Below are 12,334 nucleotides of genomic sequence, written 5' to 3'. Positions count from 1 at the left end.
GATAAAGCTGTGAAGAAAAGCTGGAGGATGATTGTTACAAAATCAGGATGGAGAATGGAAGAATAGGTGCTATTAACAAGTAGGGAGAATTGAGGGCTCTCTAGTATGTGCTAGCGATATTCTATTCTTATGTCTGCATGGTGATTATAAGCTTTTAATCTTATAATCATTAGTGAAATGTCATTTTTAGAATTTTTTATGTATTTAAGCTAAATTCAACAATATATTAAAATTACATAACTTTGATTAGAACTCCTCTTAAACCAAACATTCAAATAAGCCATAAGCAAAACATGAGAGTGAAGTCTTGAGATGCCCTCTGAGTACAGGTTGGCTGCCATCGAAAAGAACTACCATATGTAGTGTAATACTTAACAGAATAATGCAGACCAGTCCAGGGCAGAGACCATTTATAAACCCATGAAGAATTTCCATCAGTGTCTGTGGAAGTAAGAGTGAATATACAGTCCCATTATATGGATTGTAGTATGTCATGTGTCATTATGCTTAGGTTGGTGATGTGGCAAAGAGAATATAGCTCTCATTCCATAGCATCCATCTCACATAACTTCATTTTCTGAATCCTCTCTACTTTCTTCATAAAATCTTTCCTTAAAGAATTTTTTTTCCAGCATTGTTTTTGATACCTGTAAGAAAACCATTTGAAAATATATAAATATGGCAACATTTAGGCATAGAGACCTAAAAATATTTTCATTCATTGGAAATATTATAAAACATAGTGATTGAATCAGAATCAGGTATCACAATTGTAATTCAAGTTCAGAGATGATCAGCAATAACTTTGTGTTGAGTCTCAGCATATTGAGTGAGAGCATTTTATAACCTCACCTGCCTAGATAAGCATTGTTCTTGGAGATCAGGATAGACCTGAGTCTGATGGTGTAAATGTGTTATATTCAGGTAAAGTGGAGAGTGAATAAATCAATGACTCTTGATCTTTGTATATATATACTCTAATTGGGATTTATCTTTCTAAAAGTAGGTTACTCTTTGGACTGGCCATGAATTCAGTATAAATTATTTAATTTATAAAAGTGATGGTGAAATGTAATGATGAAAAGATCAGTAAAATGAGCAGTTTGGCAGTTACTGCTAAGAAAGATAAAAAAAAAAAACACATGAAAAACTAAAACTAAAGGGACAATTATATAAAATAAGGGCCAAAACCAACCGCTCACTCCTCCTTGATACTGAGATTAGGAAATATGAACAGATTAACATTACTTTGATAGAAATCAGTCTTGAATATCTGAATTGATTTCCCAAACTAGTAAAAGTCTACTCAGGCTGTGATTCAGTGGTGTTTTTTTCTTTTTTTTTTTTTTTTTTTAAATCTTTTTTTTTTATTATTATTTTTTTTTATGATAGTCACACACAGAGAAAGAGAGAGAGGCAGAGACACAGGCAGAGGGAGAAGCAGGCTCCATGCACCGGGAGCCCGACGTGGGATTCGATCCCAGGTCTCCAGGATCGCGCCCTGGGCCAAAGGCAGGCGATAAACCGCTGTGCCACCCAGGGATCCCAGTGGTGTTTTTTTCATTTGCTTTTTCATTTAGTTAGGCAAGAGTCTTCTAATACTCACTCACCAAAAAAAAGCACTTAATTTGTCCCAAAATTTTGAAAATTCTTCCTACTCTTCAAAGAAACCTCAAGTTATAGGTATTTGTATCAATGAATTGTGAATCTTGTTTACTGAAACTGAAGTGTGGAATTGTAGCTTGTAAAAATGAAAATAGAATTTCTATGTATTAAATTGTGGGTTAAACTGTACAGAATGAAAAATTATTTTCATATCTTGGAAAATTGGTATTGTAGTTGATGTACCTTTGACCCTTGGCCCATACTTTTTCTCTTGCCTGAAATCACTACCTCCTGACTTTCCCTATCCTATTACCCTCTGGTCTTAACTTTTTCAGGAACATTTTCCAATTCCTTAGGACTAGATGAAGGTTCCCTGCTTTGGCTTGCATCCCATCGGTGTTTGGTTTTACCATACCATTTATCACATTGTATTATAAATGTTTTTATTCTACTCTTGTCAATCTCAATAAAGTGGATTTTTCCCCCCTTAAAACAAGTGGATCTTTGTGTGGAGCATGTACTCAGGAAGCATGGATAAAACAAAACCATGTTTTGGTGCTTGATACCAACTATGTTCCAGGCACAACAAAGAAAACGGAGTTGAGTAAGACTTTCCACTTTCTCACCCCTCTAAGAAGAGTAGATACATGTCCAGTGAGAATGGTGGGTGGAGCTGACCTACAATCTGAAGGTCTCAAGAAAGTGGTCTTGTCTGTTTCGTCAGGAAACCTACTGCTATTGGCCAGACTCAGCAGCTACAAATCATGTTGTATTAGATATCTATTAATTTGCATTTTGATTGTTATTGGCTAGCAAGACATAGTCCTGACATTTGTGGAAGTTTGCCAGACATTTATGTGCTGACATGTCCATGCACAAGTCATAGATACAAATACATATACATATACATGCATATATATGAAAAACTGCTTGACATTCTTATATTCCCAAAATAGCATTGGTGACTCTACTCAAACCAATCGATCACAATGTAAGCACTTTAGCTAGTTTTATATTTCAGTCAAGTGAGCTTCAGTGACTGGATGTTTGATTGAAGAATCTCAGCTTCCAGTGAAGAAGATCCTAGGCATCTCTTCCCAGAAAATATCTCCATCCCTTACTAAAGTATAAGATCTCTAGAGGTAATGGTTACTTCATTAATTGTTAATTCTTCATTTTCTAGTACCTCATAGGTGCTCCTCTAATTCATTTGACTACTCAGTGGCAGAACTATAGGTATGGTGTGTATAGTGGTTGTTGTGAGTTGCAAGATGGTGGCGTTTGAGTCAGCGTACTCGAAATTTAATGTGGTGCTTCCTGATTTAGTATTTCAGATTTTTTTCTTTGCACATAGAATTAATTGGTAGCTTTAAGTAAGTACTGAGATTCATGAGACTTAAAACAGGAGTTTTCTCCTTAATCAGAATATATGACTTTATTCAAACAGATAAGCATTAGTAAACATTTAGCAGCTCTGCAATGAAAAAAATAAAAACATGGCTTTTATATTTAGTTTTATTTAAATGCCACTAAATTTAACAACATTCATTTTATTAATAAACTGAGTTTCCATATTTAGGTCATTGTTTCATTTCAATCTTTTCCTCTACTTAATTTTGACTTAGACCTGTTGTCAAAATATTAACTGAGAACTCTAAGGCTAAATCTGTATCTATATTTAGAACTTTCTGGTTAAAAATTAATTTCCTGAGGTACAATAGGTTATAAATACTTCATAAAAATGAATGGTAAATTGAGCAGGGAATTAAAAGAGAATGAATATTGAACAGCCAGCTTCCCTTAGTAAGAAATGAAGAGGCAGATGTGTTTTGTTCTTCCATGAACCCAAACAGTTTTATAGTCATAAATTTTCTCTCATTTTGAAATAAAAATATGTTCTTTAAAAAAAGGGGGGGTGGGGTGGCACCTGGATGGCTCAGTCATTCAAGCATCTGCCTTCAGCTCAGGTCATGATCTCAGCGTCCTGGGATCGAGCCCTGTATCAGGCTCCATGCTCAATTAGGAGTCTGCTTCTTCCTCTCCCTGTATGTGCTACCTCTTTCTCTCTCTCTCTCTCAAATAAATAAATATTTAAAAAACAAAATAAATATATATTATTTATTTAAATAGTAGCTCTTAAGCAGACTCTCCAAATAGAATATTTTAGTCAGTAAAAGTAAACTTGCATTTTAAGAGACTTACTCATAGTATCCACCTTGCAGCTACTTGGCATCTAAGAAGAAGCAATCTGAAGAGAGGAAAAAAAAATCCTATGTCAAGAAATGTGTTAAATATTAAGAATACAAAGGTAAATTGGACATGGACCCTGATTCATTGAGAAGGTTATGTTTAAAGTGAATATTTGGAAAAGTATCTTTTCTTAAAGGTTTTATTTATTTGACAGTGAGAGAGAGAGCAAGAGTGAGCACAAGCAGAAGGAGGGGCAGAAGGAGAAGCAGAGTTTCCTCTGTGCGGGGAGCCTACCATGGGGCTCAGTTCCAGGACTTTGGGATTATGACCTGAGCCAAATGCAGACACTTAACCGACTGAGCCACCCAGGTGCCCCTGGAAAAAAAATATTTTTAAGGCAGTTTATTGGCCAGTGCAAAACTCCTAAGGTGATACTTTTGGCATGATTGAGAGTACAGAATAGGCCAATGTACTGAATAAAAACAGTAAGAGACAGAGTTGAAGAAAACAAGGACAGACATGTAACATGGGACAAGATCATGGTGGAAATTGTTGGTAATTTTGAAACTTGGACATTTACTAAATGAAAAGGAGTACCAGAGATTAAAACATAATACATAATATCCATATACACATAAAACATCTATATAATATAGACATAACTACCCTATATATCACAACTATGACACTACCTTGATTTGGGAAACTGTTGTCTCTTACTAGCATTAACACAAAGCTCTCTAATTAAATGCTTGCTTCATCCATTGCCTCCTACAGTTTATTTCCTACAAGCAACCAGGATCATTTTTTATTTTTCAAAAGATGCCTAATGCAAATGAGCAGACCTAGTGTTCCTTCTCTCCTTTTTTTTTTTAAAGATTTTATTTATTTATTCATGAGAGACAGAGAGAGAGAGAGAGAGAGAGACAGAGACAGAGACAGAGAGACAGAGACACAGGCAGAAGGAGAAGCAGGCTTCATGCAAGAAGCCTGATGTGGGACTTGATCCCAGATTCTGGGATCACACCCTGAACCAAAGGCAGACACTCAACCGCTGAGCCATAAAGGCGTCCCCCTTCTCTCCTTTATCATGAGTTATGTTCTAGACTGTTTAGAGAATTTATGATCTAACACATATCAGAGGCAAAAAGAGTTTTCCTCTAAGTGGGTTATTGGTAGGACAGTTATACCCAAATACCTTGAACTCCAGATTACTGCATCTCTCTTTAAACAATACATGTATCATGACACTGTAGGATTTGCTAGGGCACATTTCTGATTCCTATTTTCCAGAAATGCAGTTGCTCATTGCCTTTACTCGCAGGATTTCTATTTTTTTGATCTATTTTTTAATACTTAATAACTTCCACTTGAAGCCTTCTTATTTTTAATCAGACCTTCTTCAGATGGGAGCCAGGATTGGTACAAGGATATCCCTGAAGGGAGCCCGGAGTCTTTTTTTTGTAACATAATAAGAAGTGGAGTGTCTTAGCAAGAATTTAAACCTCAATTCCCACCATTTGCTTCAACGTGGATGGAACTGGAGGGTATTATGCTGAGTGAAATAAGTCAATCAGAGGACAAACATTATATGTTCTCATTTATTTGGGGAATATAAATAATAGTGAAAGGGAATAGAAGGGAAGGGAGAAGAAATGGGTAGGAAATATCAGAAAGGGAGACAGAACATAAAGACTCCTAACTCTGGGAAATGAACTAGGGGTGGTAGAAGGGGAGGAGGGCGGGGGGTGGGGGGAATGGGTGACAGGCACTGAGGGGGGCACTTGACGGGATGAGCACTGGGTGTTATTCTGTATGTTGGCAAATTGAACATCAATAAAAAATAAATTTATTATTAAAAAATAAATAAACCTCAATTCATGTAATTAATAATTTTCTGTTTACCTTCAATCTTTTTCTAAAATTCTGCATAATGAAATTCCCTTTTATTACTTAATTTAGTCTATCAGTTTCAAATATTATATGGGGAAGATTCTAAACAAGATAGAAAGCTAAGAAGATATATCAAAGAAACCTAAAATTGAAATTTTATTTAGCCACTATATAGTACATCATTAGTTTTAGACGTAGAGTTCAGTAATTCATCAGTTGCATGTAACACCCAGGGCTCATCACATCACATGCCCTCCTTAATGCCCATACCCAGTGACTCCATCTCCCCACTCACGTCCCCTCCAACAATCCTCATTTTTTTCTCTATAGTAAGAGTCTCTCATGGTTTTTCCCCCTCTCTGATGACTTCTCATTCAGTTTTCCCTCCCTTCCCCTATGATCCTCTGCACTGTTTTTCATATTCCACAAATAAGTGAAACCATATAATTGTCTTTCTCTGATTGACTTATTTTACTCAGCATGATACCCTCCAGTTCTATCCACATTGATGATAATGGTAGATATTCATCCTTTCTGATGGCTGTGTAATATTCCATCTGAAACTAATGATGTAATATACAGTGGCTAATTGAATTTAAATTATAAAAATAAAATCTGTGAGTTTAAACCAAAAAAATAATAAAATAAAATTTCAAAAGGTATAATCTTAATTTTGATCCATCAGACATTTATTGCCTAGCAATCTGTTCCATCTCTCTCTTTTAGGAATTGTTATGGAAAAAAATTGTGTGTGTGTGTGTGTGTGTTTGTGATTGTGGTAGCACAAGTTATTTTCTGTTTGGAGGCACTCTTTACTTTCCACAGTTTGAAACATTCAGTATCTGATGCTTTTTTACTCTCTCTTATAAAATGATGCTCTCCTCCCCTCACCACATACATACAGTAGCATATGTGTAAATATGTAGCTATATATGTTCCTTTTTCCACATACAAATACCAATATATTTATAACATGAGTTGAATATCCTAAGGCAATTGGGTTAATTTAAAGCTTAAAACTGTAAATTCACTTTAAAAATAACAATTATACTCTATATTTAAATCAAAAAACACAATCCCTATTATAAATATCTTTTACAAGCTCTTTGTTGGTAGTAGATTGTATGGATGGTCTATGCAATAGGTATTCCTTCTCCAAGTATTCTTTTTTTTAAGTATTTTATTTATTTATCTGAGAGACAGAGTGTGTGTGAGTGGGTAGAGAGCCAGAGAGAGAGGGAGAAACAGACTCCCCTCTGGCCAAGGAGCCTGATGTGAGACTCGACCCCAGGACCCTGGGATCATGACCTGAACTGAAGGCAGGTGCTAACTTACTGAGCCATCCAAAGCAACCTGATCCAAGTATTCTTAATGACAAAAACTTCTTCTTCTTCTTTTTTTTTTTATAGAGGCTGAAAAGGGAGATTCTCATTTCTGTCAGTTTTCCTTGCAGCTGGGTTGGCCATGTGCCATAGCCACATGACTGCAAAGAAACATTTTATTGGAATTTGGAGATGATTTACTTCATGCTATAGAGAGATATATGAAAATAATTCTTTTGGCTTGTTGCTTTCTTTCTTCTTCAGATATATTGATGTTTAGATGTGATCTTGGAGCTATGGCAACCTTTTTGTGACCATGAGATGACAAGCCTGAGAATGAAGGCCAACAAACTGAGGACAGGAAAATGGAAGAGACTGAATTCTTGATAAGAGTGATTTGTTGCTGGAACAAACCTAGGATAAACTAGTTTTAAACTTATTGCTAGGTGAGAGAAATAAGCTCCTGTTTAAAATGGGGTTTTAATTGGGCATTCTGTAACTTGAAGCTAGAAACTTTCTAATTAGATTGAAGGTTGCATTCCCAGGATATTAAATAAAAAATATGTTACTTAAACAAATGAACATTTTTGTGAGATTCTTATTCCTTTTTGGGAAACACTGAAGAGAGAAACTGTAATTTATCATGATGAGAAGGTGAGTTTGTGCGGATTTACATGTAAATTTTAACCATTATCTTTGGTTCACCTGGACTGTGATCATTGTTCAGTATACCCTATGGTCTTTGAAATAGAAACATCCTCCAATATTTTTTCTTATATTTGTAAGAAGGCTACATGTTTGTGCAACACTTAATGTGGGGGCACCTGGATGGCTCAGTCAGTTGGGAGTCTGCCTTTGGCACAGGTCATGATCCTGGGATCCTGGGATCAAGCCCTGCATTGGGCTCCCTGCTCAGCAGGGAGCCTGCTTCTCCCGTTCCCTCTGCCTCTCCTCCCTGCTCATGCTCTCTTTCTCTTTCAAATAAATAAATAACTCTTTAAAAAGAAAACACCTAATGTGAGCAAAATACTTATTAAATCAATCAAGGGATCCCTGGGTGGCGCAGAGGTTTGGCGCCTGCCTTTGGCCCAGGGCGCGATCCTGGAGACTGGGGATCGAATCCCACGTCAGGCTCCCGGTGCATGGAGCCTGCTTCTCCCTCTTCCTGTGTCTCTGCCTCTCTCTCTCTCTATCCCTCTCTGTGTGACTATCATAGATAAATAAAAATTAAAAAAAAATCAATCAAAATAGTTCTTTCAAGGCTTCCTAAATATAACTCTGACTCGGTTTCTTCTTTAATTTTATCCAAGACTTATTCTTAATTTTGAGACTCATACTTTTATTACAAAATTTCAACTGCCCAATGGGTAATGGAAAACGAGTGAAGGCTCTTAAACTAAGGAGAGACAGAGCTTAGCTTTTGAAGCTTATTCTAGCAACAGTGTAAGAGGATCACGACAGAATAAGAGGAATTATATGGAGAGATGCTAGAATAATAGGAGGTACTACAGTTGAGCAGTCTGATTCAGTTAAAATCTAAGAGGATATGTGGTGGCTGAGGGACAAGGACGGAGGTCATTGTGGACACATTGCTTAGCATGTGAGACATGTGGAATGTTTTCTGAAGGTTCAGGCCAAAGAACAACATGATTTTCAGAAATATTATTGAATTTCTTCAACATGCTCTACACTGATCTTAACCCCAAAAGCAAAGTACTAAGCAAGACAGAGGAGATGTTCGTCCTTATAGAACTTGTATAGTTTATAGGAGAACATAGGAATTAAGGGGAAAAAATGTCTGATGAATATTATGATGTATTCATGAGGACATAAATAATGATCACTGACATTTATTGACTATTATATGCCAGGCACTGTTCTAACCATATTACTAAAGGGAGAGAGAGAGAGAGAGAGAGAGAACAAACTGCTGATTCTCAGAGGGGAGGAATGAAATAGGTGATGGAGATTAAGGAGTGCACCTGCCATGATGAGCACCCCATGTTGTATGGAAGTGTTGAGTCACTATATTGCACACCTAAAACTAGTATTATGTTAACTAAGTGTAATTGGTATAAGAAGGATAGAAGTAAAGAGGTCCAAAATAAATGTTCAGATTAACAAGTAGCTCTTTATAAGATAACATAATAAAATGAAATATATTCTCAAATAAATAAATAAATAAATAAAAACTTTAAAAATATAAAATAAAAATTTAATTATCACACCAACCCAATGAAAGAAATTCTATTTCTATCATCCTTATTTTACAAAAATGAACCACAGAAAGAGAAATTAAGTAACCTGCCCGAGGTATTACTGTAAGAGTGGAAGTAGGCAGATAGAATTCATACACATAACCCTCTAACTCCATTGACCCTATTGTTTTCTGTGATGAAAAGAAATTGATAACCCCAGTTGCTGAAATGTTGCATAAAATGATAGCAGATCAGGTAAAAATTTCCAATAGGTTATTAAAGTGTAAACTTGAGAAGGAACATATAGTATTGCAAATTTTTTTTATTATTATTTATTATTTTTTAGTTAAAAATGTTTTGCAAATTATTTTAGAGATACTTCAGGAGAGAGAACAGGTGAGTTATTCTAATACTTGAAAACTTTGAGGTCTAGAAATAAGGAAGCCTGGAGGCAGAACCCTTTCAGAAAAAAATTCCATTTAGGATATGAGGACAAAGAAGGGATAGAACAACACAGTAGATTTCCCTTCAGAGATGAAGGTAAAGGGGAGATGGGACTTTACTTTGAATCTAAGGATGTACAATCCCTAGAGAGAAGTGAAAATGAGTGAAATATTGAGTCCCTTAGGAACTAAAGACATGTCATGGCCCAAGGTACATGTCTCCTTATTCTTTTACACATAAAATCTGTTCCCTGAGGAAAACACTAAGCAAGCCTCTACCCTATTTATAACTAAGTGCATTATATCCTGAAACACATTTTAAACTATGTCCAATCAAGTAGTAAGTGTGGTAATAATAAAATCTTTATTTTTCTCTGCTTCCCAAGTAGACTTGAAGTCATAATCAGAAATTATGATCAGAAATATTTCAAGGGTATATCCGAATTTAAGTCAGGCTGAATCCTATTAGAACCAAAGCCTCAGAGCCTGAAATTGCCTTTCCAGGACCACAGGGGTAAATACCAGGGATAAGAGAACATGGAGCTTTTCTTACCTAAGGAGCGTGAGTATCTGAATTCCATTTATAATAACGCATTCTTTGTTTTGAGATGAAAGTTCAGAGCTCTGAGATATGCCACTCTCTTTCCTATTTTGTGCAGTATTGACATTCAAGTGAAGTTGGCAGGGGAATGTGTTCGAGGAAGATAAGAGGATATTCAGAGATTAGAGGGTTCAGTATCTCCACCAGTAAGTGCCCTCTTCAGGGATGGAACTCTCACTCCTGGATTTATGGCTTTTACTCTGTGACTTGGGGCAGTAACTCAGCCTCCCCTGGACTCTGGTCCCTTATTTAGGTCAGAAGCAGTGTTCTTTTTTTTTTTTTAAGGATTTTATTTATTTATTCATGAGAGACACAGATAGAGAGAGAGGCAGAGACACAGGCAGAGGGAGAAGCAGACTCCATGCAGGGAGCCCGATATGGGACTTGATCCTGGGTCTCCAGGATCATGCCCTGGGCTGAAAGCAGGCGCCAAACCGCTGAGCCACCCAGGCTGCCCCAGAAGCAGTGTTCTTAATTCTCACTCCATCAAGTATAATTTGCACTTGAGGCCAGCACAGGGTTGCTACGGTTTCTGCCACTTATTTTACGGGTGAGGAGAGGGTGAAGTGAATGAACAAAATGGTGAGATGTGAGAAGGATAATTCTGTCCTGGTCCCAACTTCTCTCTTCTCCATTGGTGTGTCCAGAGGTCCGTCGTTGGACCTGCCTCTCTAGGCTAAGTTTGAGATGCCCTTTGCTATATTTATCTTATAAAGGCTTTAATAAAGGGAGAGTTAGAGTCCCTTCATATCATGGTAGTGGTAAAATTCTTTGGGTCCATGTTGGGCTAGTCTCAGGCATTCCCAATATACACACTCTCTTTTGTATAAGATCTTGCAAGAAGAGTTGAGTTGTTTCTTAATGTAACTGTTTTTCTGTGCAGACAGATCCCTTTAGAGAAGAATGCCTCCTGGAAATGCTTCTTTTGTGACTGAATTCATTCTGGTGGGGCTCACAGACCTACCAGATCTCCAGCTCCCCCTGTTCTGCCTGTTTCTACTCATGTATGTGGTCACTGTGCTGGGAAATTTAGGCTTGATCACTCTAATTGGGTTGAATTCACACCTCCACACCCCCATGTACTTTTTCCTCTTCAATTTGTCCTTCATAGACTTCTGTTATTCTTCTGTGTTTACACCCAAAATGCTGACTAACTTTATATCCAAGAAGAATATCATCTCCTACAGGGGGTGCATGACCCAGCTTTACTTTTTCTGTTTTTTTGGCATTTCTGAATGCTATGTGCTGACATCCATGGCCTATGATCGCTATGTGGCCATCTGTAACCCACTTTTGTATAATGTTGCCATGTCCTCTAAAGTGTGTTCCCTCCTTATGCTTGGTTCATATTTGATGGCATTCTCAGGTGCCATGGCCCACACTGGATGCATGCTGAGACTGACCTTCTGTGATGCAAACACCATCAACCATTATTTTTGTGACATCCTCCCTCTATTCCAGCTCTCCTGCACCAGCACGTATGTGAATGAGTTGGTGGTTTTCATTGTGGTGGGCGTCAACATCATTGTGCCCACTGTCACCATCTTTGTGTCTTATGGTTTCATCCTTTCCAGCATCCTGCGCATCAGCTCCACTGAAGGCAGGTCCAAAGCTTTCAGCACCTGCAGTTCCCACATAATTGCTGTTTCTTTGTTCTTTGGATCAGGTGCATTTATGTATCTTAAACCATCTTCTGTTGGGTCTATGGATGAGGGGAAAATCTCCTCTGTCTTTTATACCAATGTGGTTCCCTTGATGAACCCGTTCATTTACAGCTTGAGAAATAAAGATGTTAAATGTTCTGTGAGAAAAACTCTGAGTAGGAGGCAGTTTTGATCATAAACAGCGTCTCTAGTTAGTCAAAAGACAGGGAGCTTCTGTTTTTAATTACGGTAATTTCATTGGCAACCTTCTTATCCTATTTCTTTCTTATCATGTTGAAGGAAAGGAGAATCTTCTCTCTATAATTTATTTTTACTTTTTTTTCCCCAACAACATCATATTTTTACTTTTTGTAGAGTAGGCTTCTTTCTTCTCCATTTGCACACTTTCTTCTCCCCTTTTTTCAGTTAGTAATAATAT

The 12,334-nt window shown here is 37.0% G+C and overlaps 1 protein-coding gene across 1 annotated transcript; it reads left to right on the top strand.

The window, feature by feature from the left end:
* The first annotated feature begins 11,155 nt into the window (after positions 1–11,155).
* LOC140625482 (olfactory receptor 8B8-like) lies at positions 11,156–12,088 on the top strand. The gene has a single exon (XM_072812769.1). The coding sequence runs from the start codon at positions 11,156–11,158 to the stop codon at positions 12,086–12,088; it is 933 nt and encodes a 310-aa protein (XP_072668870.1).
* The last annotated feature ends 246 nt before the right edge of the window (positions 12,089–12,334 follow it).

The sequence above is a fragment of the Canis lupus genome, chromosome 3 (genome assembly GCF_048164855.1).
Source record: "Canis lupus baileyi chromosome 3, mCanLup2.hap1, whole genome shotgun sequence".
NCBI classification, from domain to species: domain Eukaryota; kingdom Metazoa; phylum Chordata; class Mammalia; order Carnivora; family Canidae; genus Canis; species Canis lupus.
The sequence above is the reverse complement of the archived record's forward strand: the minus strand, read 5'-3'. Positions and strand labels throughout refer to the sequence as shown.